This window comes from Prionailurus bengalensis, chromosome B3, assembly GCF_016509475.1.
Source record: "Prionailurus bengalensis isolate Pbe53 chromosome B3, Fcat_Pben_1.1_paternal_pri, whole genome shotgun sequence".
In the NCBI taxonomy this organism is placed as follows: domain Eukaryota; kingdom Metazoa; phylum Chordata; class Mammalia; order Carnivora; family Felidae; genus Prionailurus; species Prionailurus bengalensis.
Window position 1 is genome coordinate 55,474,797 of NC_057355.1, and position 27,495 is coordinate 55,502,291.

The 27,495-nt window shown below is 42.0% G+C and overlaps 1 protein-coding gene across 1 annotated transcript in view; it reads left to right on the forward strand.

Annotated features, from left to right (window-relative positions):
• Positions 1-9,447: 9,447 nt before the first annotated feature.
• FBN1 (fibrillin 1) overlaps positions 9,448-27,495 on the forward strand; it is a 235,761-nt gene continuing 217,713 nt past the window's right edge. The window contains exons 1-2 of the mRNA XM_043555476.1: positions 9,448-9,613; positions 10,246-10,590. Coding sequence (XP_043411411.1) covers positions 10,427-10,590 — 164 coding nt within the window. The 5' untranslated portion in view covers positions 9,448-9,613; positions 10,246-10,426. The remainder of the gene's footprint in view (positions 9,614-10,245; positions 10,591-27,495) is intronic.

The window sequence follows — 27,495 nt, forward strand, 5'->3', positions numbered from 1 at the left end:
CTCATTTTCTTGAAGAGGAAATTGAGCCTCCTGGAAGGCAAGTGAGTTGCCAAGGACACAGCAGATTAGTAGTATAGACCAGACCAGGACCCACGTCTGTCTGTTTTTTGTTTTTTTGTTTTTTAATTTTTTTTTTCAACGTTTATTTATTTTTGGGACAGAGAGAGACAGAGCATGAACGGGGGAGGGGCAGAGAGAGAGGGAGACACAGAATCGGAAACAGGCTCCAGGCTCTGAGCCATCAGCCCAGAGCCTGACGTGGGGCTCGAACTCACGGACCGGGAGATCGTGACCTGGCTGAAGTCGGAAGCTTAACCGACTGCGCCACCCAGGCGCCCCCCCCGCCCCACGTCTGTCTTTTAATCCATGCTTGTTCTTTCCCTATTTCTGTGGTTGACTTTCAAGCTACAGGCATTGTTTTCTAGAGTTTCCCAGACTCTCCCTTCTCCCATTCTATCACTCTAGACACTTCCCAGGGGTTGGTTATCTGTGGAAAGTTATCTAGTATGATGTCATTAATATTGTTGCTAGCAGAAAATCACATAGAAATACAGCAAGTTCCTGCTGCAGCATGTTATGTTGCACAAATAGCTTGATTTCCAAATGGAACAGAAGGCAAATTTTCAGCTTACTAAGTCATACCTATTGTGATTGAAAAATATGAAAGCATTTGAGCTTTTGTAGATATAAGAAACACAAATGAAGGGTGTCTGACAAACCTATTGTCAACCTAGGTGAGTGGATGCATGGTGATCTTGGCAACGGAAGCAGAAAATTTAGGGGTAGGAACAGGTTTAGGAAGTTTGCTGATGCATCAGTTATCCATTTTTGTGGAATAAATTACCTCAAAACTTAGTAGCTGCAAACACCACACATTTATTATCTCAGTTTCTGCGGCTCACTGTGAGTACTGCCTAGCTGTGTGTCTTGGGATCCATGTCTCTCACAGCTGCAATCAAGTTGTTGGCTGGGGCTGTAGTCTCTGTTGAAGACTTCCAAGGTCTTCATGGTTCTTAGTAGAAGTGGCTTCATCCGGAGCTGTTGTCCTGAGGGCTTTAGGTCTTCCCTTGCTGTCAGCGTCTCTCAGTTCCTTGCCACAGGGTCTCTCCATAGGGCAGCTCAGAACATAACAGCTGGCTTCCAGCAACATGAGCAAGCAGAAGAGCAAGAAAGGGCAAGAAAGATGGAATCCAGAGTCTTTCTGTAACTTAATATCAGAAGTGACATCTCATCAACTCTGCCACCCTGTAGCTGCTAGAAGTGAGTCACTAGGTCTAGCCCATACTCAAGGGAAGGAGATTACCCCAGGGCGTGAGTACCAAGAGGTGGAGATCTTTGGGGGTGATCTTGGAGGCTGCTGCCCAGCCTGTGGGAGGATGAGGTGGAGACACCCAGCAGGAACTTGGACTGCTAAATTTGAACCTCTAGGGAGGTATCTGGGCTGGAGATACAGATCTGGGAATTAGTAGCATTTTATGAGCAGGAGGTGAAATCATGGGAATAGATAAAGTCATCCAGGAAGAACATTTTTTTCAAGGTATCTACCATTTACTAGTATCCATGAATTACTAACTTCTTAGAGAAAATTCAAGTTGCAAGTAGAAACAAGAACATGTAGAAAAAGGTAAATGTCACCAAGGAAAGCTACTTGCCATTCCTAACTTGATTAAAACTTTGAGATTGGCCATGGAAACTTGGGTTAGGCCATGTGGCATTTCCTGGTATGATTAGAATATTATTAAGATCCTGAGGAAAGCTTGTTGTCCATTGAACTTCCTTAAGATAGGTGACTAATTGAAACCTGGAACTCTCCTGATGAAGAGAAACAAAGCCTCGTGTGTTTGTCCTCTATCAATTTTAAACTACAGATCTGATGGATCTCAGTGTTTCCAACAAGTTTGGGTGATGAATACTGTAAATATTCATATAATATGATTAATCATGGTCATTTAAAGGCCTCCTCCCACAGGCCCACGGGACCCCTCCCCTTCATAAGCACCCAGCCCAGGGTGTGTCATAGAAGCCTTGGAGAGCTAGAGGTGTGTCACAGTGAAGGATGGGGAAACACCTCATAGGGCTCCTTTGGCCCATGATCTTTCCTCCCTCTGTGCCTTTGCCTCATGCTCATCGGTTCTGCTGGAATGTTCTCCCAGTCTGTTTTATGCAGCCAAATCCTACCCTCCCTTAAAGGCTCTGCTTAAATCCCATCCCTTCCATTAAGTCTTCCTGACTGGACAAGCCCACCCCACCCCACCGCACCTCTCACCTCTCTGGACTTCTGTCTTGGTGTCGTTAATTTTGCAGGCTAATCCCCAGCCATTTTCTGTGCTTGCTTTTGTCTTATTCCTCAGGGGTTGGCAAACTACGGCCCATGGGGCTAATCTGATCCCACTGCCTGTTTTTATGCAGCCTGTAGGCTAAGAATGGCTATTGCATTTTTAGATTGTTGAAAAACTCAAAAGAAGAGTAGTATTTTGTTTCATGTGAATATTACATGAAATTTAAATTCAGTGTCTATAAATATTAACTTTTGTCAGTAAATTTTGTGGAAATTTACTTTTTTTTGCCTCTCTGTCCCACAGAGCCTAAAATGTTTAGTGTCTATCACTTAATGGAAAGTTTGCTGACTTCTACTATAGGCACTTGATGTCTCCCTCCTGAGGGAGGGTGTAACTTTTCCCGGAGGACACAGTGCTGACGCTTTATCATGGCCTTTGCAGGGTCTACCGTAGTGTGGAGCCCAGAGCTGGTGTTTGGTTAATCCTGTTGGATGTAGCTGAGATAAGGCATTTTTAATTTGTGATGGATACAATGTTATGTCCTTTCTTGCTGTCCAGGCCTTTTCTCTCTTCCCCTCTGTGTTGGGCTGGTATCTGTTATGTCTGGTAGAAAAAAATGACAGGGAATACCAGGGTGGGTCACAGAACTCATGGCAAACACAAATGAAATGAAGTCTGGGAACCAGAACTTTTGTTTTGGGTGGGGAGGAACTGTTTGCTTTGGGGGATTGAGGTAATGAAAGTTATTTCACTAACATAATTTAACAGTTGCACATGCTTTCTGCCAGAAGTACAACTCGGCAAGCCTCACCCAGGAGCCCTGTCTGCAAAATGTGAAGATTAAACACCACAGTGTTGAACAAATTCTCCTCCCTGTTTGGCAGAACAAAAAACAAAAAACTACATATACACCTTGGTTAGACTCTGTGAAATGCACCATATGGACACAGACTAGAGAGGGAAGCAAAAAAAAAAAAATTGTGTTAGTAGGTGGGATCATAGGAAGATACTTCCAAAGAATACACTTTTCTTTAAGTAGCTAAAATATTGCTACAATAAATAAAACCTCTGAAAATAATTAAAATGAAAAAAATTATATTCCTTCTCTAGCATGCACAAATTTTAAGCTTTTTTTTTTTTTCTTTTTCACTCTCCGCCCCCCTCACAAAGCCAGAATTTTATGTTGAAGCAGTACATTTTAGGATCCTGAGTATAAATATAGACACAAACATGTACAAATTTTCCTTAAGAGGAATATCATTGTCATTTTAAACTGCTCTTCCTTAAACCTCACATTCTCTAAAACTGTAAAATGGGAATAACATTACTAACTTCCCACTGAACACAGTGCTTGCATACTCCAGGCTTCGTAAATGGTAGTTGTCACCATAAGGGTCTCCATTGCCCTAGTCCTTGTGATTCCTACAGGCAGATATGGCATCTTCTTCACAGTTGAATAGCCAGCTTCTGATAGTGGCTGGCACATTGTGCCTGACTTTCAACTGAAATTGGTTAGATGAATAAATGAGCTAAACAATAATAATAATAAAAAGAAATGGGACATACATAGAGGTAGTCTGCCAACAAGCAGGCAACTTAACCCTATCTTCATTTCTTTTTCAAAGCCAAGACCCATTCATCCATATTACCTTGCAAGATGGAACAACTAAAGCACAGTCAATGGGACGTGGCAGGGCTCCATCAATAGCTGGAGAGCCCTAAGGCTTTCCTCCATACACAGAGCGATAAGGAAGAATAGGGTGAGGTGTTTAAGTGGCCATCGTATCGCCATCTTGAAAGGAAGTTAATGTATGTATCTGTTCATTTCACAAATATGCAGTGAGCACCCGCTATGTACAAGGAATTGTTCCGTGGGACGGGATGTGAGGAGGAGCTAGACACCAAAGCAGAGAGGCAGGGAAGTTGAGGGAAGAGGCAGGGCAGCTGTTATGATCTTTCCATTTCCTGGGGAGATCTTAGTGACTGCAGCATGGAGTAAATGGTGCTCTCAAACAGGATGCCGTGTAGATTCAGACTGCAGTGAAGCACAGGGAATGAAATGTCAGCTTCCCAGAAGACTTGGTATTAGTATGGGTAATACCATGTGTTATGGATACCGGGAGTGGCTCCCATTTACATCAACCCCAGATCTTGACTGAGGTTTCTGTGGGAGGTGGATGAGGCAGCAGTGATGACTTGAAAAGTACCCTTGACTTATTGTCAGAGGCATGGTTCTGAATCTAGCCCTGCCTCTAAGACTAGTTTTTGGAATGTAAGCCAGTTTCTTAACGTTTCTGAATATGAGCTTATTCATCTATTAACAATGGAGACAGCAGTATTTTCCCTTATAAGTTTGTATTAGTTACCTATTCCTGTATAATAGACCACCCTAAAAATTAAGAGGCTTAAAACTACAATGATACATTTATTCTGTGAGTTCACTGGGAAATTCTTCTGTTGATCTACTGGGCTCACATTTGTAGCTGCATTTAGCTGGCAGCTTGGTGAGGGTGTTAACTTAGCCAAGACATAGTTTTTCATTCCCTACTCCTTTAAGGTGTGGCCATCTCAGGCCAACTTTTGCACCAACATCTCAAGGCAAAAGAGGGAGCTGCAAGGTCTCTTAAGGTTTAGCCTTGGAAGTCATACAATGTCACTCCTACCATATTTCTATTGGTTAAGGGAAGCCACAGACCAGCTCAGGTTCAAAGGGTTGGGAAATAGTCTTTACTTCTTGATGAAAGATGATAGGAAATATTTTGAAATCTACCATAAAATTGTGGTCAGGATTAAATGAGATTATGTATGAGATTAGGTATTGTTTTCTGATATAAGTAGGTATTATTTCTGCTAGCTATCATATATGCATTATATTTTTGTAACTTCAAAATTCTACAACACTCAGTATAACACTCAACACTCCAGAGCTAGTTTTTTTTTTAATTTTAAAAATGTTTGTTTATTTTTAAGAGAGAGAGTCAGAATATGAGTGGGGAAGGGACAGAGAGAGACACACACAGAATCCGAAGCAGGCTCCAGGCTCTGAGCTGTCAGCACAGAGCCCGACGTGAGGCTCGAACTCATGAACCATGAAATCATGACCTGAGTAGAAGTCAGACGCTTAACTGACTGAGCCACCCCAGTGCCCAAAGATAGTTTTTGATGATATAACTGGTTTTATTATTAAAGATCTATGTGCCACCATCAATGGAAGGAATTAGGGCCACATGAGAGTCTTTAGTTAACTCATTTCATGAAGTAATGATTTAGTTTTCATTAAAAGACCTAGAATTTGATTTTAGAGTATTCTTATTCTCTTAGAAATGGTTTATCTCAGTTTACTCAGAACATCCTTGAAAGCTCTTGAGATTGTGCAGGGGACATCTGGACATTGTGTGTGTGTGTGTGTGTGTGTGTGTGTGTGTGTGTGTGTGTGTGACAAGTATCAGTGCCCCCAGTTTTTGGTAATAGTGTTTTGGTCATGGTATGCATCTTGTTAGGACAATACATCAAGATGTTCATCATCCCCTGGCCAGGGTTGTGGGCAGGTTCCTTAAACTAGCTAGGCCAATTGGGACCTAGCCTTGAATTTGAACCCTAGGAGGGATGGCAGAAGGATCAAAATGGTTGGAATTTATTCACCCAAACGGTATTACTTTGAATAGGTTTCTCCATTTGTTTCTGCTGCATCCACCCAGATCTGCATTGGTTCCCATTTTATTCCAGAGTCAGGTTCAATGAGCCATATCATAATCTGATAATACTTTAAGCAATTTCTTTTTGTTTAAATTGTCCAGAGTTAGTTTTCTTATAGACAGAGACTGCTGACACAGATATTTATTCAGTAGATATAAAGTAATGGGAGTGGTCTGGAAGCAAAAATGCCAGAAGATTCTAACTGATCAAACAAAGCCAACAAAGCAGTTATCTTTTCTAAGTTTTCAGGACAGAGAATACAATAATTATGACAATTGCAGAAAAAAAAATTATAGTTCACCAAAACAATATATAAATATTCTAGTTGTCAATGCCTAACATAGTGCTTGACATATGGATACATACTATAATTATGTATTATAATTAATACATTATTAAATGAATGATTAAGTTGGGTGCAATGAAGTTTGAACAAGGAATCATGAGCAAAAATTCCTCATGAATTTGAGGAATTTGAGCAGGTTCACTTACGATGGGTAGAATTCTTTGAAATGAGGAGGAGGAAGAAGGGAATTCTAGCCTGTTGACTTATTTTACAACCAGTGTTAGAAACTGTGATAAGTTTAATGAGAGGTGGCTCCTGAATCAGCAGGCATTGAGAAAAATCTTATTGCAAAGACATGATTTTCTGTATTTCATACTGAATTTTATTACTGGTAACATGCTGCTCTAATATATGCTGATTGCCTAGATAATGGGACTATTTCTTACCTATTTAAAAGTGCATTTCTCTTTCAATGATCAGGATTTTTTTTTTCTCTTAATCCCTATGGTTAAGCCATGAGACCTAGTCCCAAAAAGGGGAGTTTGTGGGGCACAGAGCTCCCAACCAATATAAAAAGGAAGTAGAAAGTCCTTGCTCTACTGAAGGAGGAGTCCAAAAAAAAAAAAAAAATAGGAGGACAAAAAGGGCAAAGGCAAGGGTGCTTGGATGGCTCAGTAGGTTGAGTGTCTGAGTTCGGCTCAGGTCATGATCTCAGTTTGTGGGTTCAAGCCCCATGTCGGGCTCAGTGCTGAGAGCTCTGCTTCGGATTCTGTGTCTCCCTCTCTCTCTCTGCCCCTCCTCTACTCTTCTTTCTCTCTCTTTCAAAAATAAACATCTCTCTCTCTCTCTCAATCAATAAACATTAAATTTTTTTTAAAGAAGGGCAAAGGCAAGAAGCAAGCTTTAATGTAAATCTCTCCCTCAGAGGTGAAACTCTGGAAGGCATTTTGGGGTTGAGTTAGGAGTACATGATAGAAATGTTCAGAAATGTTGGAAAGGAGCCTGCAGGGCACCAGGGTTTGCTCTTTGTTTTGTGGGCAAAAGCCTTAGAAAAGCCTGTGTTCAGTTGCTGCTGTACAACATGTCACTAAGCACAAGATTGTAAGAGAGATTACAGTGTCTCACATGTTGCTGGAGTGCAGGGAAAGCAGGCAGAGTTTCCAGATTCTCCAGAGGGTGCAAAACAGTTCAGAGCATTGTGGGCCCTTCCTGGATCTCCAACAGCCCTGCTTCTCTGAGCCATAGTTCCTCTGCACAGATGCTTTTTCCAGTCTAAAAAACTCCCCTACCTTTCCCTACCTAGGGAGCTTTTAAAAAATGCCCACGTTAAGTCTCCATTCTCGGCTATTTAGGCAGAACCTCCTGGGGCTGGGTCATGGTGTCAGATTTATTTTAAGGTCTCAGGTCATTCTACTGTATAGCCAGGGTTGAGAGCTACTACCATAAGTCGAGTTATGTGTTTCCACTTAACCTCATTTCCTCAGGAAAGCTTTCCCTGTTCAGTCTCAACCTAGGTGAAGTACCTCTGTTATATATCCTCCAAGCAAGCATCCAGTATTTCTTCCTCATTGCATTTAACAATTGGGTCATTATTTTTTCAAGCTAAGTTTCCCTGTAGACTCTGCTTTGTGAGGGAAAACGAAACAAAACAAAACAAACATTTCTGCCTTGCTCACCAAGAAGCCAGGTTCAATCATGCACCAATTGGTACATAGCTGGTGCTCAGTAAATACATCTTGGATGAATGATCTCCTCTACTCAATCAAGGATGTGTGACCAAGCCTCCAATTCATTAATCTAAGAGAAGTTTTACAGGTGAAACTTTAAAGTAGACCACATACTTCTAGGACTATGACTTCAAATGGACTCATATTTTTCACAGTTTCACTGTTTTCATCTTTAAGTACACTTGCCATCGCCATTATAATTCTGCGTGGTCAACATTATTATTTCCATCTTACAATCGGAAAGTAGTTAAATAACTTGCCCAGGTCCTTGTACCCAATTATCTAGGCACAAACAGTTGCGAATAAGGAAAGCCCCCTTCAACAAGGTTCCTGTTTGTGCTGAGTTCTTTTTTTTCTGGCTTGACAGCTGTGGCTGCTACACGGGGATTTTCTGGGGTCTCCAGTTCCAGCCGCCAGGGCCCACGGTGCGATTTCCTGCCTTCCGAAGCCTTTATAATGTACAGGGAACACTGGGCCTTATCTATATAAGGATGCTGTAAATACTGTATTCTCCAAAGTCACTGTGCCTTGCTCGTCCTGGAAAGGCAGCCGTGTGTGTGTGTGTGTGTGTGTGTGTGTGTGTGTGTGTGTGTGTGTGTCTGGGGAGGTGAGCTAGGATTGTCTAGGAGAAGCCCAATCTTAGCTGTGGGCTGGGCAGGAGGACCATTCCTTTACCACCCCCATCCCAAATCTCAGCTTGCAACATCCACAGGCCTCGGAATCAGAGGACTCGCACTCAGACACTTGGAGCATCTTGGATTCATCCTGCGTGCCTTGAAGTGAGCCTCAGAAGAGCTGCCTCGAGTGGGCTCTCGACGCCCAGGGGGCATGTGCCAGCGGCGGCGAACCCTTCCACGACCGCACACCAGCCCCTGCAGCTCCCTGTGCCGCGGCCCCGCGACGCGCCCTGCCCCAGCCTCCCGGACTCGGGTCTCCGCTGAGCGCCCGGCCAGAGAGGAGCAGTGAGGCGGCGCCGGGGAGGCGCGGGCAGCCAGGACGCGTCTCCTCTCGCGCCGGGGTCGCCGGGGCCTCCGGGGCCGCCGTCTCCAACGCGCGTTCTTGGTGCAGGTGGCACAGCTTTCCGCGCCGGCCGGGCTTCCCAGATCACGGGAGAGGCTAATCTCGGGTCTAGACCTCCCAGCGGCAGAGAGGGCTAAACCGCTACTCCACTTCTTGCCATCCCCCCAGCTCCTCACCCCAAAACGAAAAATCCCAGGCCGGGCAGAACCTGATCACCTCTGTCTCCTCCCAGCTGCGCTAATCCTGCGAGCGAGCGAGGGAGGCCCCCGCGCCGAGGCGGTGGCTGGCAAAGGGGAGTGGAAAGGGAGGATGGATGGGGCCGAGGGGTGGGGTGGCGATGAGGGGGATGTAGGAGGGGGTGTCATTTTCTTTTTCTTTCTTTTTTTAAAAAAAGTATTTCTCTCGCGAGAAACCGCTGCGCAGACGATACTTGAAGAGGTGGGGAAAGGAGGGGGCCGCGGGAGCCGCGGCAGAGACTGTGGGTGCCACAGGCGGACAGGCGGCCACAGCTGGGACAGCTGCGGGCGGAGCGGGGCAGCGGCTGCCGCGGGCAGGACCGAGGAACAGCCGCCGCCGCCTCGGGAGCCGGAGCCGCCGCTTCTCCAGTGGGTGCAGCCAGGGTCCCGACAGGGGTCGGGCGGCCACCGGGGGCTGGAGCTGCAGCCACGGAGGCTTTTGCGTTTGCGCCGCGCCGAGGGCAGGGACAGGGACTGGGTGAGGGGCTGTCCCGGAACGTCCACCGCTGGCGCCGGCCCTCCCCTGCCTGACAGCTTCCTGGCCCGGGGCTCCCGGTGCCGGGCTCCGCGTCAGATGCTCGGGGGGCGGTGGCAGCGCCCGGAGCCGGCCGGGGACGGCGCGGCGGGTTTCCAGCCCCGCGGCTTGGCGGAGAGGGCAGTCAGGGAAGTTGGGGCGTTCAAGCGCGCATCGCGCGCCTTTCGTGCCATTAAAAAAAAATAAACCCAGCGAGCCGGCTCCGGGGTTTCGAACCGCTCGGGACATGGGTGCTTTGAGGCGCGCTTTTCAGGCGGCGTCCGGGAGGCCGAGAGGCTGGCTGGAGCCGCGGCCGGCGGGGGCCTGGGCTTGTCGGCCAGCTGTGGACCAAACGGTCTTCACTTACCCAAAGTAACTGCGCCACGCTCAGGCGGCGCGCGGGCTGGGCTCGGGAATGGGGACCCCAAGGCTTCAGCATCCCGATGCCCTGAACGTCTCCCCCGCCTCGGCGATTTGTCTGTTGCAGCTGGCAGGGGCCGCCTGAAGTGGGAGCAGCGCCTGGAGAAGGCGGGAGGAGCCCGGCCCGGGGGACGGGCGGCGGGAGAGCGGGACCCCGGCGGCGCGGCGCGCTTTAGGGCGCAGCGGCGGCCGCGGATCGAGCCCGGGGCGCGGCGAGAGGCTGCGGGAGCCGGCGGCCGCGCGGCATCATGCGGCGAGGAGGGCTGCTGGAGGTCGTCCTGGGATTTACCGTGCTCTTAGCGTCCTACACGAGCCATGGGGCCGACGCCAATTTGGAGGCTGGGAACGTGAAGGAAACCAGAGCCAGCCGGGCCAAGAGAAGAGGCGGCGGAGGACACGACGCGCTTAAAGGGTAATGGAACGGGCCAGCTCCTTTGGCGTGGGTCTCCCCTCCCTCTTCTCCCGAGTATCACGATCCAGAGGGAACGGACAGGGCCGATTCTTGACACCGGAAAGATCCTTGAGAAGATCTCCTGGGGCTACCTTAGAAGTGCAGGGGGTGTCCGGCCCTCGCCCAGTTCGAGGCTAAACCGCTTTGCTGCAACGCTTTAAAGATTGCTGCCCCAGAGGAGATGTCATGGTGAAAAGGAATCTTGGGCCATTGTCGAGGCCGATTTTTGGAGGCGAGAAGGGTTTTTTTGAGGAAGAAGGGGAGGAGCTGCCACTGAGAGGCGAGGAGAAGCCCATTCCTTTCCCTTCAGGCCAATTCCGGTTGTGTTCAGGGCAAAGTGCTTGCCTCGTGGGCACCTTTGCAGATGCTCTTTTGGTGAGGGGGCAAGGAGGGGAAGGGAGTCTAATGACAGGCAGAGAAGGCACAGTCAATGGTTGGCTCTCCACCGAGTTATGCTTATGAAAATTACGGACTGAATTTTCTGGTTGATACTGCCTTTGTGATGTCTGCATTGGAAGCAGAGCAGGGCAACTTTTTTGAGAACTTGGGTTCTTTTGGGTTCTCACGGGCTCTTCATTTCATTGGGGGCAGTCATGCTTATGTAGACGGCCTTAAACGGGTGTTTTTAACCGGTGATGTATGTGTGATGTATATGGAATTGAGCGTTTCCCGGGCTTCCTAAAGTCCCTATTACAGGAAATGTTTCAGCAGGAAGTATTTACACTAGGCAGGTTGATGGTATAAGGACTGTCAGTTCCCTGAATTGAAGAAGGGTGGGAATATATTTCCCTTAAAATTGTTCAGATTGAACGAAAAATCTGTCCTTGTGAGATTGTTTAAATTCAAGCCCCCATAGAAGTAGTAGGATAAACTGTAAATTTTATCTCCTTGGAGGAGTCTGTGAAATGCCCCCAGACAGTATGCACATACAGACGTTCTTTTGATTCTCTTGTTGCTTCTTTTTGAGTAACTCCGTAGCTTGATTATATGATCCCAAGTCATCAGGTGATGGTGTCCAATCTGATATGCGGCTGAACGTTTCCTTTATTCCTTTTTGTTATGGGATATTTTAATGAGATATATGTAATAAAATTTGTGTTTGTATGGCCTAGGTGCAGGAAGAAAAAAGTGCAGTAAACTGAATGGACCAGTTTTTGAGTCTTGGTCTAGACCAGGGACAAGGTGATTGCCAGGGCCAAGCACTTCGGCTGCAGTAAAATATGCACGATTTTCTGGCCCCAGGAAATAGTTATGATTAATTTAGTTCCATCTTGGCCTTTGTGGAAAATAAATCCAGGATTCCAACAGTGCTGGAAAGGAAATTTGCTTATCATGTTAAGCCTGATTCTGATTAGACAGCAGACATTCATTGCTGTGCAAGGCCCATGGCAAGTTCAACACATGGACTAAAACTCTGATTTTCATACGTTCTCAAAAGGACCTGATTTAGTCTAGTATTTTTCCTTAAAAAAAATCTCTGCTATATATATTATCATAATAGCTCAGCTCGATGGCATTGCTCCTATAGGAAGAAAGGAAGTGGGGTTTAAATTTGTGGATGAAAGTCTGCAGGGAGACATCAGGCCCAGCCAGACATTTGTCTCATCTCTGTGCTAACACCAACCAGCCTGTTTCCTTGGGAGGCACAAACTCAATGTGAAAACAGAAACTGAGCTTTACTTTGTTGCTTAACAGAATGTCCATAGATTTACTCATACCACCACTTATTTCTCTTGGGTTTTCCTTTTTTTTTTTTTTTTTTTTTATGATTACAGGGCAACACCTCTCTGTGTTCTTCATAGTATTTGGTTACTAACATAGATGTTACTCTGTTGCAAGCTATTCATAGAGCCTTCCTAAAAACGTGTTATTAATAGAACAGTGATTATGAGTGTGCCTCCTTCTCATGTTATCTATAAGACTTTACATAAAGATCTGAAAAATAATTATAGTTAACATTTGCTGTGTAATATATCATATACTAATATAAAGGTTTTTATTTTTAGGCTTCTCATGTTATCTATAAGGTTTTATAGGTATATATAGATATATAGATAGATATAGATATATAGATATATGGGGAGGTAAAAAAGTAATAATTTAAAAGGATATACAGTTAAAAGTCTTTCCCTCTTATCTCTCAGACACCATTTTTGTAAAACTATTATAGGCATATATATGCATATTGAGATATATATTTGTATACACGTACATACATATACGTATATGTATACTGTGTATCCTATTTAATACATGCAATATACTGTATATACTGTTCTGAACCTTGCTCACTTCTATATATCTTTAGTGCCTCCATCTGTTAATTCATATGGATCTACCTTGTGCCTTCTCTTGGTGCAAAGAATACTATACATGGCTGGAACAGTTCCCTAATGATGGCTCTCTGGATTATATTATTCTTTTTTTTTTGCTATTCCCAAATTCTCCTACATGCCTATGTGTGTACATGTGCAAATTTGTATGTGGTATAAGTTAATAAAAGTAGAACTTCTGGAGAAAAGGTTTTCCCGTAGATTTTAAATAAGTACCAATTCTGCTTTTAAATTTGAATAGCATTTAAAAGGTATTTTCTCTGCTTATGGCTCCCATGAATAAGTCTTTTAACCATGCCCTGCTGTATAAATCATCAGGAAAAGCATTTGTGGGTAACGTTTTTCCAGTTATTGCTTAAAATTTCTATTTTTTGCTAGTTAAAATATTGCCAGCTTCAAAACTAACCTCTTTGACTGCAGTAAAACCTGTTGACCATTTTGATGGAAATGCACAATTTCTGAAGTGAAAGTGATTTGTAACCCCAAGTCTGCCTGATGCCCAGTTGGTGGCAGCAACTTTCAGCACCTCACTAATATTTCCTCTGGTTAAAATGTGCTTTAAACTCACCAGTGTCCACTGTGCACTCATCTCGTCTCTTCCACCAGTACCTCCTTGTCTTTCTTGGATGTGACAGGTGACTACGGAATTTGCCTTGGTCATCTTCTTGGGATATGTATCCCTTTCCTGTTCGCACCCCGCCTCACAGACTGGGGATGTGCCTAACTTTTCCCCTTAAAGACTGTAGTTCTAGCTTGTCTTCTTCTCTTCCATCCTGTTGCAGGTGTGTGTGTGTGTGTGTGTGTGTGTGTGTGTGTGTGTGTATTTTCCCCTTCCCACTGGGCAACAGAAGTTGTTCCACAGTGGAAATTTAAGCATCCTCAAGTTTCTTCCCAGCTTTCGCTGTGTTTTCTTAGACAAAATTGCCAATTTCTGTTTTTACAGGAAATCCTTTTTTTATGGAATGAGTGTGGTCCCCATTCACTCTGCAAAAATCGCATTTTTCTCTATTTTGAAAGGAGAATTTTGGAAGCTTCAAAAATGTTTTCAAATAATACATGTATAGTAGTTTTCCTTTGACTGGGGCACTGCTTAACATGTGTGAAGCAACTTTATGAGAAACAATAAAATCCTAGATTTATTGTTCGAATTTCAGTTCACAAGAATGTTTCTCAGCTGAATTCTTAACTTCTGTGATTAGGCCAAATGTGTGGGAGACTATTTGATTTAAAAAAACACACAGCTCTACTTGAATAGCAGTAGTTAGGAACCATTTATCCTAATAAATAAATATTTATATGTTATATATAATGCATACATATTATATATAATATATTATCATATTTATAGATTTATATTATAATATATTGTATTATAATATATATTATTATGTTATGTGTTATATATAATAAATATTATTAATATAGCCTTTTGCTTTAGCTCTGAAATAAGGAAATATTGCAGTTTCCTGTCAAAGGGGAAAAAAGTCTTTAGAGTGAAACCCATTTTTCCCAAATCTGATAAGACAGATTGAGAATTTCTATCCTTGTTGCCTGGTTTATAAGTGTATGACACTGGGTGTATTTCACATAATTTGTCCCCTATTGCGTACTTTTTTTGTCTTTGTTTATTTTTTCCAGAGGTCTTGTTACCAGAAAAATCCACACGGGACAGTTGGTACACAGGGTAGATTATGTGCTGGCAAACTCCAAGGGATTAATTACACTGAAGTCTGTTATGCAAATAAAGAACTTTAACAGGGGACACAAAGTTCTGTAGACTTTATAAAGTCCATTTACTTTACAAAGATGACTTTAAGACTTCATCTGAAGTCAGGTAGGCTAATAATATGGGGAAAAGACTCCTGCAGTGGTATGGTTTGTCTTTGTATTTATTGAAAAGTTTAAGCTAAAATATTGCAATACCTTTAAAAAAAAGATATTTTTAAATAGAAGTTTTTAGCAACTCCACATTTTAAATTAGACGATGGACACAAAATACTGATTTATGTTATGACTCATTTTGTAGCATTTAAGACATAGAGGTTGTTTACAAAAACGCGTAAGTTGTTGGTATTGCGTGTTAACTAAAACATATATCAGCCTACCGTGAGATGAGGTCCAGGCTGATGGAAAAGGAAGTGCAGACATCCCTCCAAGCTTATTAGGAATTCTAAAGATCATTGAAATATTCCTTTGTTGTCTTGTGTGGCTGATGATTAAAAAGATTATATTATTAGGCCAATGACGCTTATCAAGCAAAATACTGAACAGATTATTAGGGTATTTACCCAGGCTTTGTTTGCTTTTCCCTTCAGTAAACCAAACAACCAACTTGTGAAGTTTAACCTTTGTTTTTGATATGAATATAAGATTTCAAATATTTTTTGGAAATAGAAGGAAACTATATTAACAATTTCTTTGCATCTAGAAACCAATCCCACAAATGGGCCCTACTGATGCAACTTAGAATTTTTTTCCATGAAATTTTTTTTTAAGAAGGCTGAAATCAGGCCGGAGTTATATGGCAGCCGTTGTTAAGCTTCATTTTCCCATCAGATTATAAAATCATCAAAGGCAGGACTCGTATCATAAGATTTTAACACTAACTGATCATTAGATGGGATTTCAAAGAGTTCATTAATTCAGGAAGCCTTGATTGAAGGCCAGCCTGAATTTAGCTCTGTGGAATGCAGAGACATCCAGCCTGTAGCCTGCAGGAGCTTCATATTTGGTAGGAAAAGTCAAATCCATTATGGGAAGGACCAGGAGTCAGTGGGAAGGTAGCAGAGGGCATGGGGTGTAGGATTAAGTAAAAACAAATAACAGCAGGACGCCTGGGTAGCTCAGTTGGTTAACCATCCAACTCTTGATTTTGGCTCAGGTCATGATCGTATGATCTGTGAGATCGAGCCTCGCATCAGGCTCTGTGCTGACAGTGCGGAGCCTGCTTGGGATTCTGTCTCTCCCTCCTTCTGCCACTGCCCCCCACAAAATAAATAAATAAAAAAACACCTTAAAAAAACCCAGAAATAACAACAGCAATTATAGCACTAGTAGGTGACTTCTAGATGACATTTATGTCCCAGGTGCTGCTCTCAGTGTTTTCCATCTGATAACTCATTTGATGCTCACAGCATTTCTGTTGGATGGGTCCTTTTATTAGCTTTTATGGCTTGAGAGCCGAGGCACACAAAGGTTAAATTTTAAGGACAAATTCTTAATATTAAGTTTTCTTTCTCCATTAATTTTAGTTATGGTTTTGGTTTTTCATTCCACTGATCAAAAATGTAGGACTAAGACTTTGGTAAAATTCCACTTAAAATTCCTAATATTCTTCGTGCTAGTTCACACATCCCAAGTATAGTTAATAATACACTAAAATTTGTCAAACAAGAAACTTTCCCTAACATTTCTACAAAGACACTAATAAAACACAGAAGGAATTATAGAATGTCAGAGTTGATGAGGTCTTTGGATGCACATATATTTTAGTATTATATTAATTTATATTAATATATTATATTATATTATATTATATTATATTATATTATATTATACCTTGAACTTTTACTAAGGGTGGTAGGTAACCATCACAGGTACTGTCCTGCATTGCCCATGGTTCTGAATGGGACACGTTCCTCATGATGTCATTCAGAATCTTTTGTTCTCATGTCCTATGTGAAAAATTTGTCAGAATAGAGTTGGAAAATATGTTTCTCTTTTCAGTGGAAACTGTAATGTGTGTTAAGTTTTTAACCAACATGATAAATTATTTAATTTTTTATGTTTCGTTTTTTACCATGGTTGCCTTTAAGCTCAAAGCCATTAATATAGTGTAATTTTTACATGAGATTGCAGTAATAATGGTAAAAATAAGCAAGCTCTGGTATATCACTGAGGTTTGCACTTTACATACATTAATTCATTTAATGTATAACTTCTTTATGAGAAAGATTATACCTGCTTGCCCATTTAACAGATGAGGAGACTGAGGGATACAGAGTTTCAGTAATTCCTCTGGGGACATAAACTAGTAAGAGACAGAGTTGGGAAATCTGGCCTCACAGTCAATGCTCTTAACCAGTGTATTTTACTGCTTCTCAATTATAATAAATCTTATACCTGGTAAGTTTATTTCTTTCTCCCATACTCTTGATACTTTCCTTTCCCCAGAATCTTCCCTATCATTGCTGTGGGAGAGACTCAACATCTAATGAAGGCAAATGCAGTCATATGCCAAGGGAAGCATCACTGTGGGAATAGGATTCATCAGAAAAAACTTCACGGTGAAAGTCGGTAGGGGTTGGCAAACAGTGACCCAAGCTCTGTTTGTGTAAATGAGATTTTATTGAAACAAAGCCGTGCCCATTTGTTTATATATCATCGACGTCTGCTTTCCTGCTGCAGCTGCAGAGTGGAGTAGTTACGACAATGTGTGGCTGGCAAAACTAAATTATTTGCGACTTGGTCCTTTACAGAAAAAATTTGCCGACCTCTCGTCTATGTGATAAATAAGTGACTGTCTACTAGTCCTGAGAACTTCTGGAAGGCAGAGTTCTTGTTTGTTTTATTTATCACTAGGGATACTGAGGAGCTGGGTATGTGGTTAGTGTTCAATAGACAATTTTTGACTGACCAGTTTTGATTAACTGGTAAGGTAAATTACATACATTAGAGCTTGGAGGAAATAGAGGAGAGAAATAAGGAAAAAAGTTGAGTGAAAAAGCTATGAAGGGAACGTGTGAAGGGACTGAGGGACATCGAGTATAGTTGGGCAGGGATTGCATTGCACACCTTTGAGGGGAACACTTCATAGTGTAGCCCAGGAACGTAGTGCCCCCTGGATTTGTGCAGTATGCAACTACCTGTGCTTGTCCGTAGATGGTGACACCGTCAGGAGTGGGAGAGGGACTAAAGGGCACAAAACGTTACTATCTGATTGCTGTGAAAGGTGAGGATGGTGAACTAGTATGGGATTCTAAGATGGGAGCGTGATGAGATCTTTGCTGCTCTGGTGGATGTGTGAAAGGTGTGTGGCTTAGAGGTAGGGAGGCCAGAGTCAGGGGGACTGGGAGGCTAATAGAGGGGTCAGGGTGAGAGTGATTGATGGCCTGAGCAGTGGAGGTGGGGGAAGAGAAGGCTCATGTGACGTTCTAGAAGTAGCATGAGCAGTACTTGGCCACTTGGTTGGTCAGGAGGAGAGGCAAAGGGGAGGACACACCTAGGGTGCCCCCACCTCCATGTGCCTTATAACTTACTGTACATAAAAACGATATAGCACCGTTAATAAAAAACTAAAGAGAAACAAACCATCCCTAGTTCCTCTACTATAAGGAAACAAGCTAGTTTCATTTGTGAGTGTTTTGATTTTCTTATTGCTATGTAACAAGTTACCCCAAACTTAGTGGCTTAAAACAACAACAATTTTATTATTTCTTATGATTCTGCAGGCCAGGAATTTGGACAGGGCACAGTGGGGAATCTTGTTTCTGCTTCCCACAGTGTCTGATGGGGCTGGAGTGAGCGAGATGACTTCTTCACGTGTATTTCTGGTTCTGTAGACTGGAGCCTGCAGTACTGTTTACTTTGGTGTGGTTAATCTAAGGACAGAGGAGGGGAATAAAGGAAGCAAAGAGCCACTTGTCAGGCTCTGCTGGGTGCTTTCCAAGTTTTAAAGCTCTCCTCTGAGGCCTCCTGCCTGGGCCTGTCCCTGGGGATGGAGCCACTGAGTGTGTTTTTTCAAATGGAGAAACTGAGCGCCAGGTGAAGTGCAGACCTTGCTCAGGGTTAAGTGTCTATTGGGCCTGGATGTTGAACCATAACCTTTTGACCTCTGGTCACATGCTTTAGCCCCACGAGTTGACTATGGAGCTGACTTCAATGACTGAGGGCTAGCTGGAGGGGCTCAGATGTGTTATCTGTGTTGGCTAGGTTCCTCAGTTCTCTTCCGTATGGTCTCAGATTGTCTCCTTCTCCACGTGGCCTCTCCACATAGACTCTCCAGCAGCACAGCCACACTTTTCACAGTGTACCTCAGGATTCCAAGAGCACAAAAATGGAAGCTACCAGACTTTCTTCAAACTTCGCCTGGACTGGCATGACCTGGAAACCCATGCAAGTCACAGGCCTCATCCAGACTCAAGGGCATGGACTAATAAGCCCTACCTCTTGATGTGTGCACCAGCCTGTGTCTGCAGAAGGGGGAGGAATGTGGGGAGACATCTTTGGAGACTAGCTACCACAGTAAGGATTAGGTTTTTGAGAAGGTGATCGGATGTTTTAACTCTAACTTGATCAAGTCCCATTGACTTACTTCTTCATTGGAGATACTGCATTGTATTTTGCTGCTGTAACTTCGAATGAAAAATGCTACATGAACAATGTATCTTCATGATCTGTTAGATTAATGTTAAGGACATTGTTCTTAGCTTGCCCACACTTCTGCATTTAAAGAACTCATGCAACCCAGGAATAAGATTACAGTTCCTCTTCAACTGGCAAATTTTGTTTTTTCAAATATGAGAATTAACAGACTCCTAAAGTTTCCCCCCTTTTCCTTTAGCTTTTAAGACAGGGACAAATTTAATGCGTGATCACTTTAATTTATTAACTTAGGTATTTTGTGTATTTTGCCTTCCTTCTGTATGAGAGTTTGCTTTCAGCTTCTGTTAGTAGCTTCCTTTTCTTATATCTGTTGGTGTAATTTGCCTCAGAAACATTTTTGGGGGAATCAGGAATTATAACTGACCAATAAAAATAGATATGCGATTGCCAATAGTTGGTATTATAGCAAACTGAACTCTGTTATTTCTGTCGTAAATGGAGTAGTCATACCGTTAATAAAATAAAATTAACATGAGGAGTACTGTCAAATTTGGATTGTAGATCTGCTGCTCTATTATATTGAATCCTAGTTCTTATTTCTTGAGACTACCACTTTCTCAAGTGGTTTTTTGTTATTGTTGTTGTTGTTGTTGTTGTTGAAATTATCGCTGAGTCTATTTATTCAGCCCTTCCGAGCGGAAGGGAGAGAGGAAAATTCCCTATCTCCACCATTCCCAGCCGAAGATGTATTCCAGACGGCAAGCAGGCTCCGAGTTAGGAGAGCTGCTCCCTGAGACAAGTGATTTGGTTCAGTGTTTTGTTGAAGGGTTGTGAATTCCTAGACCATCAGTCATACTTACATTCAAATATAAGTATCCAAACACATCTAAGTCCAAATATAGTACAACCATTTTATGATGTTAGTGTTGGGAGACAGGATTTATGTGGGCCCTATGGACACATTATGTCTGCTGTTAAGTTCGTGGTTTTGAACTGAAGTATAGGAATATCTCTATTAATCAAGGGAATGTATTCCACAGAGAGGGTTTGTTTTCTTTTGTTTTTCTGTTTCTTCTCCTTTGCCTCCTTCCTCTTTTTTCTTCTTTATCATCAACAGTTTCTCCTTCTTTTCTTCATCTTCCTCTTCCTTCTTCCTTTCTTCCTCCTCCATCATCATCATCATCATCATCATCATCATCATCATTACCATCTCAGCTCATCTTCCTTTTCTTCTCTTTGCAGGTAACTTCAGAAACTGAGCTATAAATAAAATAGAGATGATAGAGATATTAAATAAGGGTTAAAACATTAAGAAAAATAAATTCTAAGTAAAATTTAAAATTTTTACTTGGCAGTCTTGGGATGTTTGAAAAGAAAAAGCAGAGATAACGATTTTGTTAGGAGAGGGAAGGAGAAGGATTAAAGGAGGCGGGAGGTGACAATTGGGAGAAAATTCTAGGGTGGAGAGTGCTATCAGCCAGGGATCTGGGCTGGACAGAGCAGGTGCTGCATTCTTACAGGTATGAATGACAGCCCCCTCATTCCAGGTGACCTGTGGCCTTAACTAGCCTCCTCAGGGGACTGAGGGCTTCTGGAGGAGCTAGACCATAAAAAGAAAGACACTTGGATGTCAGAAAAGATCCCTGCAAAAACATTTAGAGGGATTCAGTGGAAAAGCAGGTTAATCCATCATGTGTGATGAACTTCTTTGTATGCTGCCATGTAAAGTTTGGTGCATCCCCCTTTTCCTATGGATAATGGTTTATTGTTCACCATTTCTCCTACCCATTGGTACTAATTTATAAGATTGTATAATCAGAGTCTAATAGGTTGGTGCCTTTGATGGGTAACTTTTAAAGACTCTTCTTATTTGAAAGGTTTTTTTTTTTTTGGCATAGTTAATTATGGCTCAGATCTTCCTTTATAGTCAGACCATCTCTCTTTACAAAAATACTATAACTTAGTGTCATAGTGGGACCAAGTCTAGAAACTTACAGATGCTGAAACCAAAGCCCAGAGAAAGTTCATTAAAAAGTGCTCAAGGTACTTATTTTCTTCCCTACTTCATAGGTGTGGAAGCTGAGCCACACAGTGGCAAGAGACAATTTAAGTAGAAGTATACTGTTGGGTACAAGATTATACCTCCTCTTTGTCTTCATATCTTAGAAAGGGTGATTGGTGTCTTGAAGTCCTCACCTGTGCTTCAAATAAGCACACTTCCTGCACTATGTAGGCAAGGACATTTGCCTTGTTCTTGTTTATTTGGCCTTAGGCAGTGCCATCAGCCTCTCAGTGGTCAATCCTGGTGGGAAGGTGGGCACTAGAAATTTAGCTCTTCAGTGCTACCTTGCAGTCAACAGAAGCCTCCATACTAGGCGTGGTTGAGTAGGATGGGGCTTTCCATTGGGGTAGTGGCCAGTGAGAGCAGCCAGGTAGGGGGTGGGAGAATAAGAAGGGGGAGCCTTCTCTGGGAATCTGAAGAGCAGCACCACCTCCTACCACCAGCACCCCGCTCACACTTGAAACTGGCAATTAGAATGTCAAATGTCCTGGGACAGGCCATAGCAACTTTAGGTCTGTAAGCTCTGACTCTTATCTTCTAACTTGCCTGACTCAGTTGTCTAAACTACTCATTTATACTTTAGATTATATTAAGAAACATGCCAATGAAGAAACACAAATCTTAAATTCTTGTTCTTTCTTCCGTATCATCTATCCCTATAATTTTAGAACATCTGCCTAAGCCAAGTGACAACTATTTTTGAGCGTTAACTGCATTTGAACGAGACCTAATGTTTAACTCTCAGAATGAACACCCCATCTCAAGTCTGTTGATATTATAGTCTTTGCAATGGTTCTAGGCAGAACTACATCTGGAGTATCTTTCTCTCCTCTTACTGATGGGGTTAATGTCTAAGGTGATGTGGGCAAGTGCTTTACAAGGAGGGACTTGATATGCAATGTTCAAGTCGACAAATAGTTTTTAATCTATCATGGACTGCTGCTGCTTCACACCCCAGAGTTTAGGCCACTGACCTCAAGTTTGCAAATTTTATATCCCATTACCACCCTGTGAGCTCTATACTCCCTAGGGCCACATCGTTGATGTTTTAGCTGGAATCTGAGAAAGTGTCTGAACATTTCCTGAAGAGTTGGCTAGGAGTGATTTGGCAGCTCAGTCATGAAAACCCGGAGCTAGTGGCTGGGGTATACGTTATAATTACCTCACACTGTTTCCTATTTGAGCCTGGTTGTGGGTAGCTGGGTACAGTGGGATTGCTTGTGAGACTATATTTTAAAGGAGCACGGAGTCATTTTCAATGAACGCTAATAACCATTGGCCATGTTTTTAGGGAGGCGTGGAAGTGTGGACATAGACATGCCTGGAGGCAATCCTGGCTCCACCACCTACTAGGAAGGAACCCCAGACAAGTGGCTTGATCTATTTGACTCTCAATTTCTTCACTTGTAAAATGAGATTATAATGCTCACCTTTCTGGGTTGTTCTAACATTCAGGGAGATAATACCCTTCAAGTTCCTAGTATAGTGTTTTATGTGTTTTGCTATGGTGATGAGGATGATTATAATGCTGTTATGGAGGGGTTGGAGTCATACAAAGAGGCTGGATTTTTATGGCCAAAGCCAAAAGTTAAACAACCATTGGTATCTGGAGACCACAGTTTCAACTTTCTCATTTTGGAACCGATTACTTCAGAAGGAAAGGGGGCAAACTTGAACTTCAAACATTTTGAAAATATCATTTTAATGGAAATTCACTTTGCCTCTGGAGGTCTGGTTATACCTAAAGACAGTGTGCTGATAAGGTTTTGATTTTTAAATTTCCCTTACCCCCAAATTGTGTTACCGTTATTGGGAAATAAACTTAACTGAGTGTGATCTCTTATTCATACGACCCCCTCAACTCCTCCAGAGAAGTTTGTATTTTTTTATTGGTAGCTCTGGTGAACAGGCCTTGTCTCCTTCCTGCTGGTCATTTCTTTTGGCACCGCTCCTGTCACGTGCCCATCACTGTGGCCAAAGAAATGGGGCACTCGGGGGCCAGGCCTGAGTCATGTGGAATGGGTTCAAAGAAGTAAAGGGGTACTAGGTGGTAAACACAGTATCTGCACCCAAACTGAGAAAGCTCCCTTTCCATACACCCAGAACTCCCTCAACTCACTCTGTCATTACTGTTCCCTCTGGGTGCTTTGTGGGCAGACCATCTTACGTGATTTGGGGCCAGGCTGACTCAGATTGGCCACCTCTGAGAGGAGCCATGGCCTTTGCTGTCCAAGTGAGCGTTCCCTTCCCTTGGCTTCAGGCCCTGCAGCAACATAATGCTCATTCAGTACAAAGGATTCTTATTTGTTGTTGTTTTTCTTCTGAGTGCAATTTCTCTTGAGAAAATGAAAATCTTGTTTTTCATTTTCTTTTAATGATTTACACTTTGATTCTAATGAGAGTCGACCTTTAAGAGATATTAAACTACTAAGTATCTGGGAACGTGTAATAAAAACATACATTATTTTAATTTAGGCAATGCTTTGGTAGAGTTCCTATACCCTGCACCCTAACATACCAACCTCTGGTTAACTGATTGGCAATAAAGCCTAGGAAGTTGTGGTTGCTTCGTTTTCATTCACAGGCTGTAGAAATAAGAGTGCTTTCAATAAGGAATAGTTTAAACAGATAACAGTTATTTTTCTGTTTGTCATTAAAAATGCTCAAATTACCTAATATCTCTCATCTCTTTGGGGTAATTCGCCCTGTCACCAATACAATCAAAGTTTATAAGAAAACAAAAATATAAAAACAAACAACCAACCAGGTATCTTCTCTGCTTTACTAACTTCCCAGGAAAAAAATAAACCCCAAATAACAAAATAAACTTTTCTTTTTAACCTTTTGAAAACCTTTCAGGAATCTTACAAGAATATGCAAGCCATTTTTCTTTTCTTTCTTTCTTTCTTTCTTTCTTTCTTTCTTTCTTTCTTTCTTTCTTTTTTTTTTTTTTTGTCAGCAGTTCTGACTCTGTATAGAAATTTTTGAACATCTGACAGAATTCTAGACAACAGTGTCTAATTAATTTGCCCTTGGACGGATTCCCTCTGCTCGTTTGCATTTGGGCCCTTTCTTGGAAATAGGTTGTTAAACACACATTCTCACATATTGAGGAGTCAGAAAACATACCAGGGTTCCTTGCTAAATGATTTCCTCCTTCTCTTTCATATTTCACATGACTATAAGAATTCTTCCACTTGTGAACAGAGTGCCAAAATTCAGTCCGTTTATGGATGGACCTGATACAAATCAATCCCTTTTCCTTCAAACTCATCTTTTGTTAACTGATGGGTTTATGTTGGTCATAAGGAAAGACAAGGGATCCTTATGAAAATGGATCATGTCAAAAAAGTAGTTGTAATGCCTAAGGAAACCCATCCCCTGGGCTAACATGCTTAGTTGTTTGCAAGAGTGTGGTTAAGTCCTTTGTCCTTAGATTCCTCGTCTAATGAACATTAACCTTATTTGGTAGCTGCATACTTGAGATTTAGAGAAAAACTTCGGTTAGTTCTTGCCACTTGTGTAAGATGGTAAAGAGGCAGGGGTTGTACTGTTTTATTTCTAATGTTTTATTTTTTAAGTTTATTTATTTATTTTAAGAGAGACAAAGACAGCGTGAATGGGGAAGCAGCAGAGAGAAAGGGAGAGAGAGAATCCCAAGCAGGCTCTACGCTGGTAGTGCAGAGCCTGGTGCAGGGCTTGAACTCATGAAACTGTGAGATCACAACCTGAGCCGATTCCAAGAGTTGGACAATTAACCTGAGCCACCCAGGCACCCTGGACTGTTGTTATTTCTAAATGGGGATCCCCATCCCACTCAAGAATGTTGAGTTGGATAACAGATAACAGTGGGTCTTTAAGGGGCACCTGGCTGTCTCAGTTAGTAGAACACATGACTCTCGATCTTGGGGTCGTGAGTTTGAGCCCCATGTTGGGTGTAGAGATTACTTAAAAAAGTAAAACTTAAAAGAAAAAAAAGGAGGTCTTCAAGTGAATGAAAAAGGAAGAACGTGTATTGCCCTGGTGGCATGTAGGAGAGGAAGGCTATCAGAATGAACTAGATCACATGCTGCTTCAAATTTGTTTTTTTTACTTTTTAAGGTGGAGAATTTCAAATATATACACAACTAGAGAGAATAATGCAGTGAAACTCCAGGTTTAGCCCTTATCAGTTAATGGTCAATCTTCTTTTATCTACTTCTTTCCTCTGCCAGAGATTATTTTGACGTAAACCCATGAAAAACCATTTAATTTGTTGTGACCATTTCAATATGTACCTGTAAAATCTACAACTCTTTAAGAAGCATAAATATAGTACCACTATTACATTTAAAATTAGTGGGGCGCCTGGGTGGCTTAGTCGATTGAGTGTCTGACTTCAGCTCAGGTCATGATCTCGTGGTTCATGGGTTCGAGCCTGTGGTCAGGCTCTGTGCTGACAGCTCAGAGCCTGGAGCCTGCTTCAGATTCTGTGTCTCCCTTGCTCTCTGCCCCTCCCCCACTCTCTCTCTCTCTCTCTCTTTCTCTCTCTCTCAAAAATAAACATGAAAAAAGTTAAAAAAAATAAAATTAGCATTAACTTTTAAAATACCCTCAGCTATCCAGTGAGCATCACTTTCTTCTTAAAGGTTGTTGCTGCGTTGAAGCTTTGTTTTGGTATTTGGCACCCATTCTGCTTAATTATAGCTTGCAACACGAACCCTATCACACCTTCCCCAGAGCTCCAAAAGTGTTGAGAGGACAGTGCTGTTATCACTCAAGCTGAGAGGGAAATCTTCTGGTTTGGATTTCAGGGAAGAGATGTGTTGGCGGTTGAAAGGTGAGTTGCCATGTTCTCCATGTAATGGGCAGCGTTTCGACAGCCTCTGGATTAAGTTCTAGAGACCTGAAACTGGAGAGTTTTTTACAACATCATCTGGGTCACTCTGGCCTTTGTGTAGCTCATTGTCTTCCTAAGCCAGGTCAGACAGTTGCCTGCATGATCTGCTGGTTTTGCTTGAATTTACTTTTCAAAAGACAAGTCACACCCATATTCAGTTACATGCATAAAACACATTCCAATGGCAGCTATGAGTAGGTTTTGAATTATCCACATTTAGAATCTCTACATTGCCTCCGACCCACCCACTCCCCCAAATACTGAACATATTAAGAGCTGACTCATATCTTCACTAGAGGGTATGGGATATGATACTCACTACACAGAAGTACCAGCCTATAGGAGTGAGTGTTTCTCAACTGTGTTCCTCTTACCATTGCTTTCCTTTTCCAATATATTTTATAAGATCTGTCTTAAAATGTTTGTTTTTGCAGACCTAAGAAAAGAAAACAAAAATACAAAAAATTATGCATAATTTCGTTTATATAAAGGCACACATTCTTGTTAGGGTATTTATGGAAACATCATTCTAATCTCTAATCTAAAAATCTCTAGTACTAATGTTGGAATGTTTTATTAATAAATTCTTTTTGTTTTTAATTAGTGATTTATGACATGTTTCCATTGTGTGGCCATTGTACAATTACTTCACTTCTCTGAATTTCAGTTTCCTCATCTGAAAATGAACACAGCAATATATTTTCTTGATAGGACTCAGGAGAAGAGTCACATGATCACTTTGTAAATTATAAAGGTCTCTGAAAATTGCTAATTATTACTTTTATTCTACCGTGTGTCTTCACATGGACTAAATTCCCGAGTTAGTCAAATTTCCTCAAATTTAAATTAGACTATTGTTCTTAAAATTTTTCCAGATATCTAAATGTTTAGAATTAAATGTTTATAACTTTGCCTCAGTTACAAAGTTAAAAAAAGTCATCAAATTTTTTATGCCTAATACTGTGAATTGTTAATTTCAATGAAATAATCTTTATAACTACATGGTTTTAGCTAACTTCTGACTGTTTAGAAACTTAAATTCTACCAATGGTTTATTTTCTATTTTTTTGTTCCTTGGCAAAAACATTGTTTCTGTTCTGATGAAAGGGTTTGGTAGATAAATGTTTTAGAAGACCCATTGGTTCTTGACTCCTAGTAAATAAAGTTTGAGGCACAAGGCCTCTGAAACTTTGGTAGCTGTAAAGTGTTTCTAAGTGGTGCACCTGAAATACGGAAGAATTTTACTTTCATACCCATGAATTCCATTT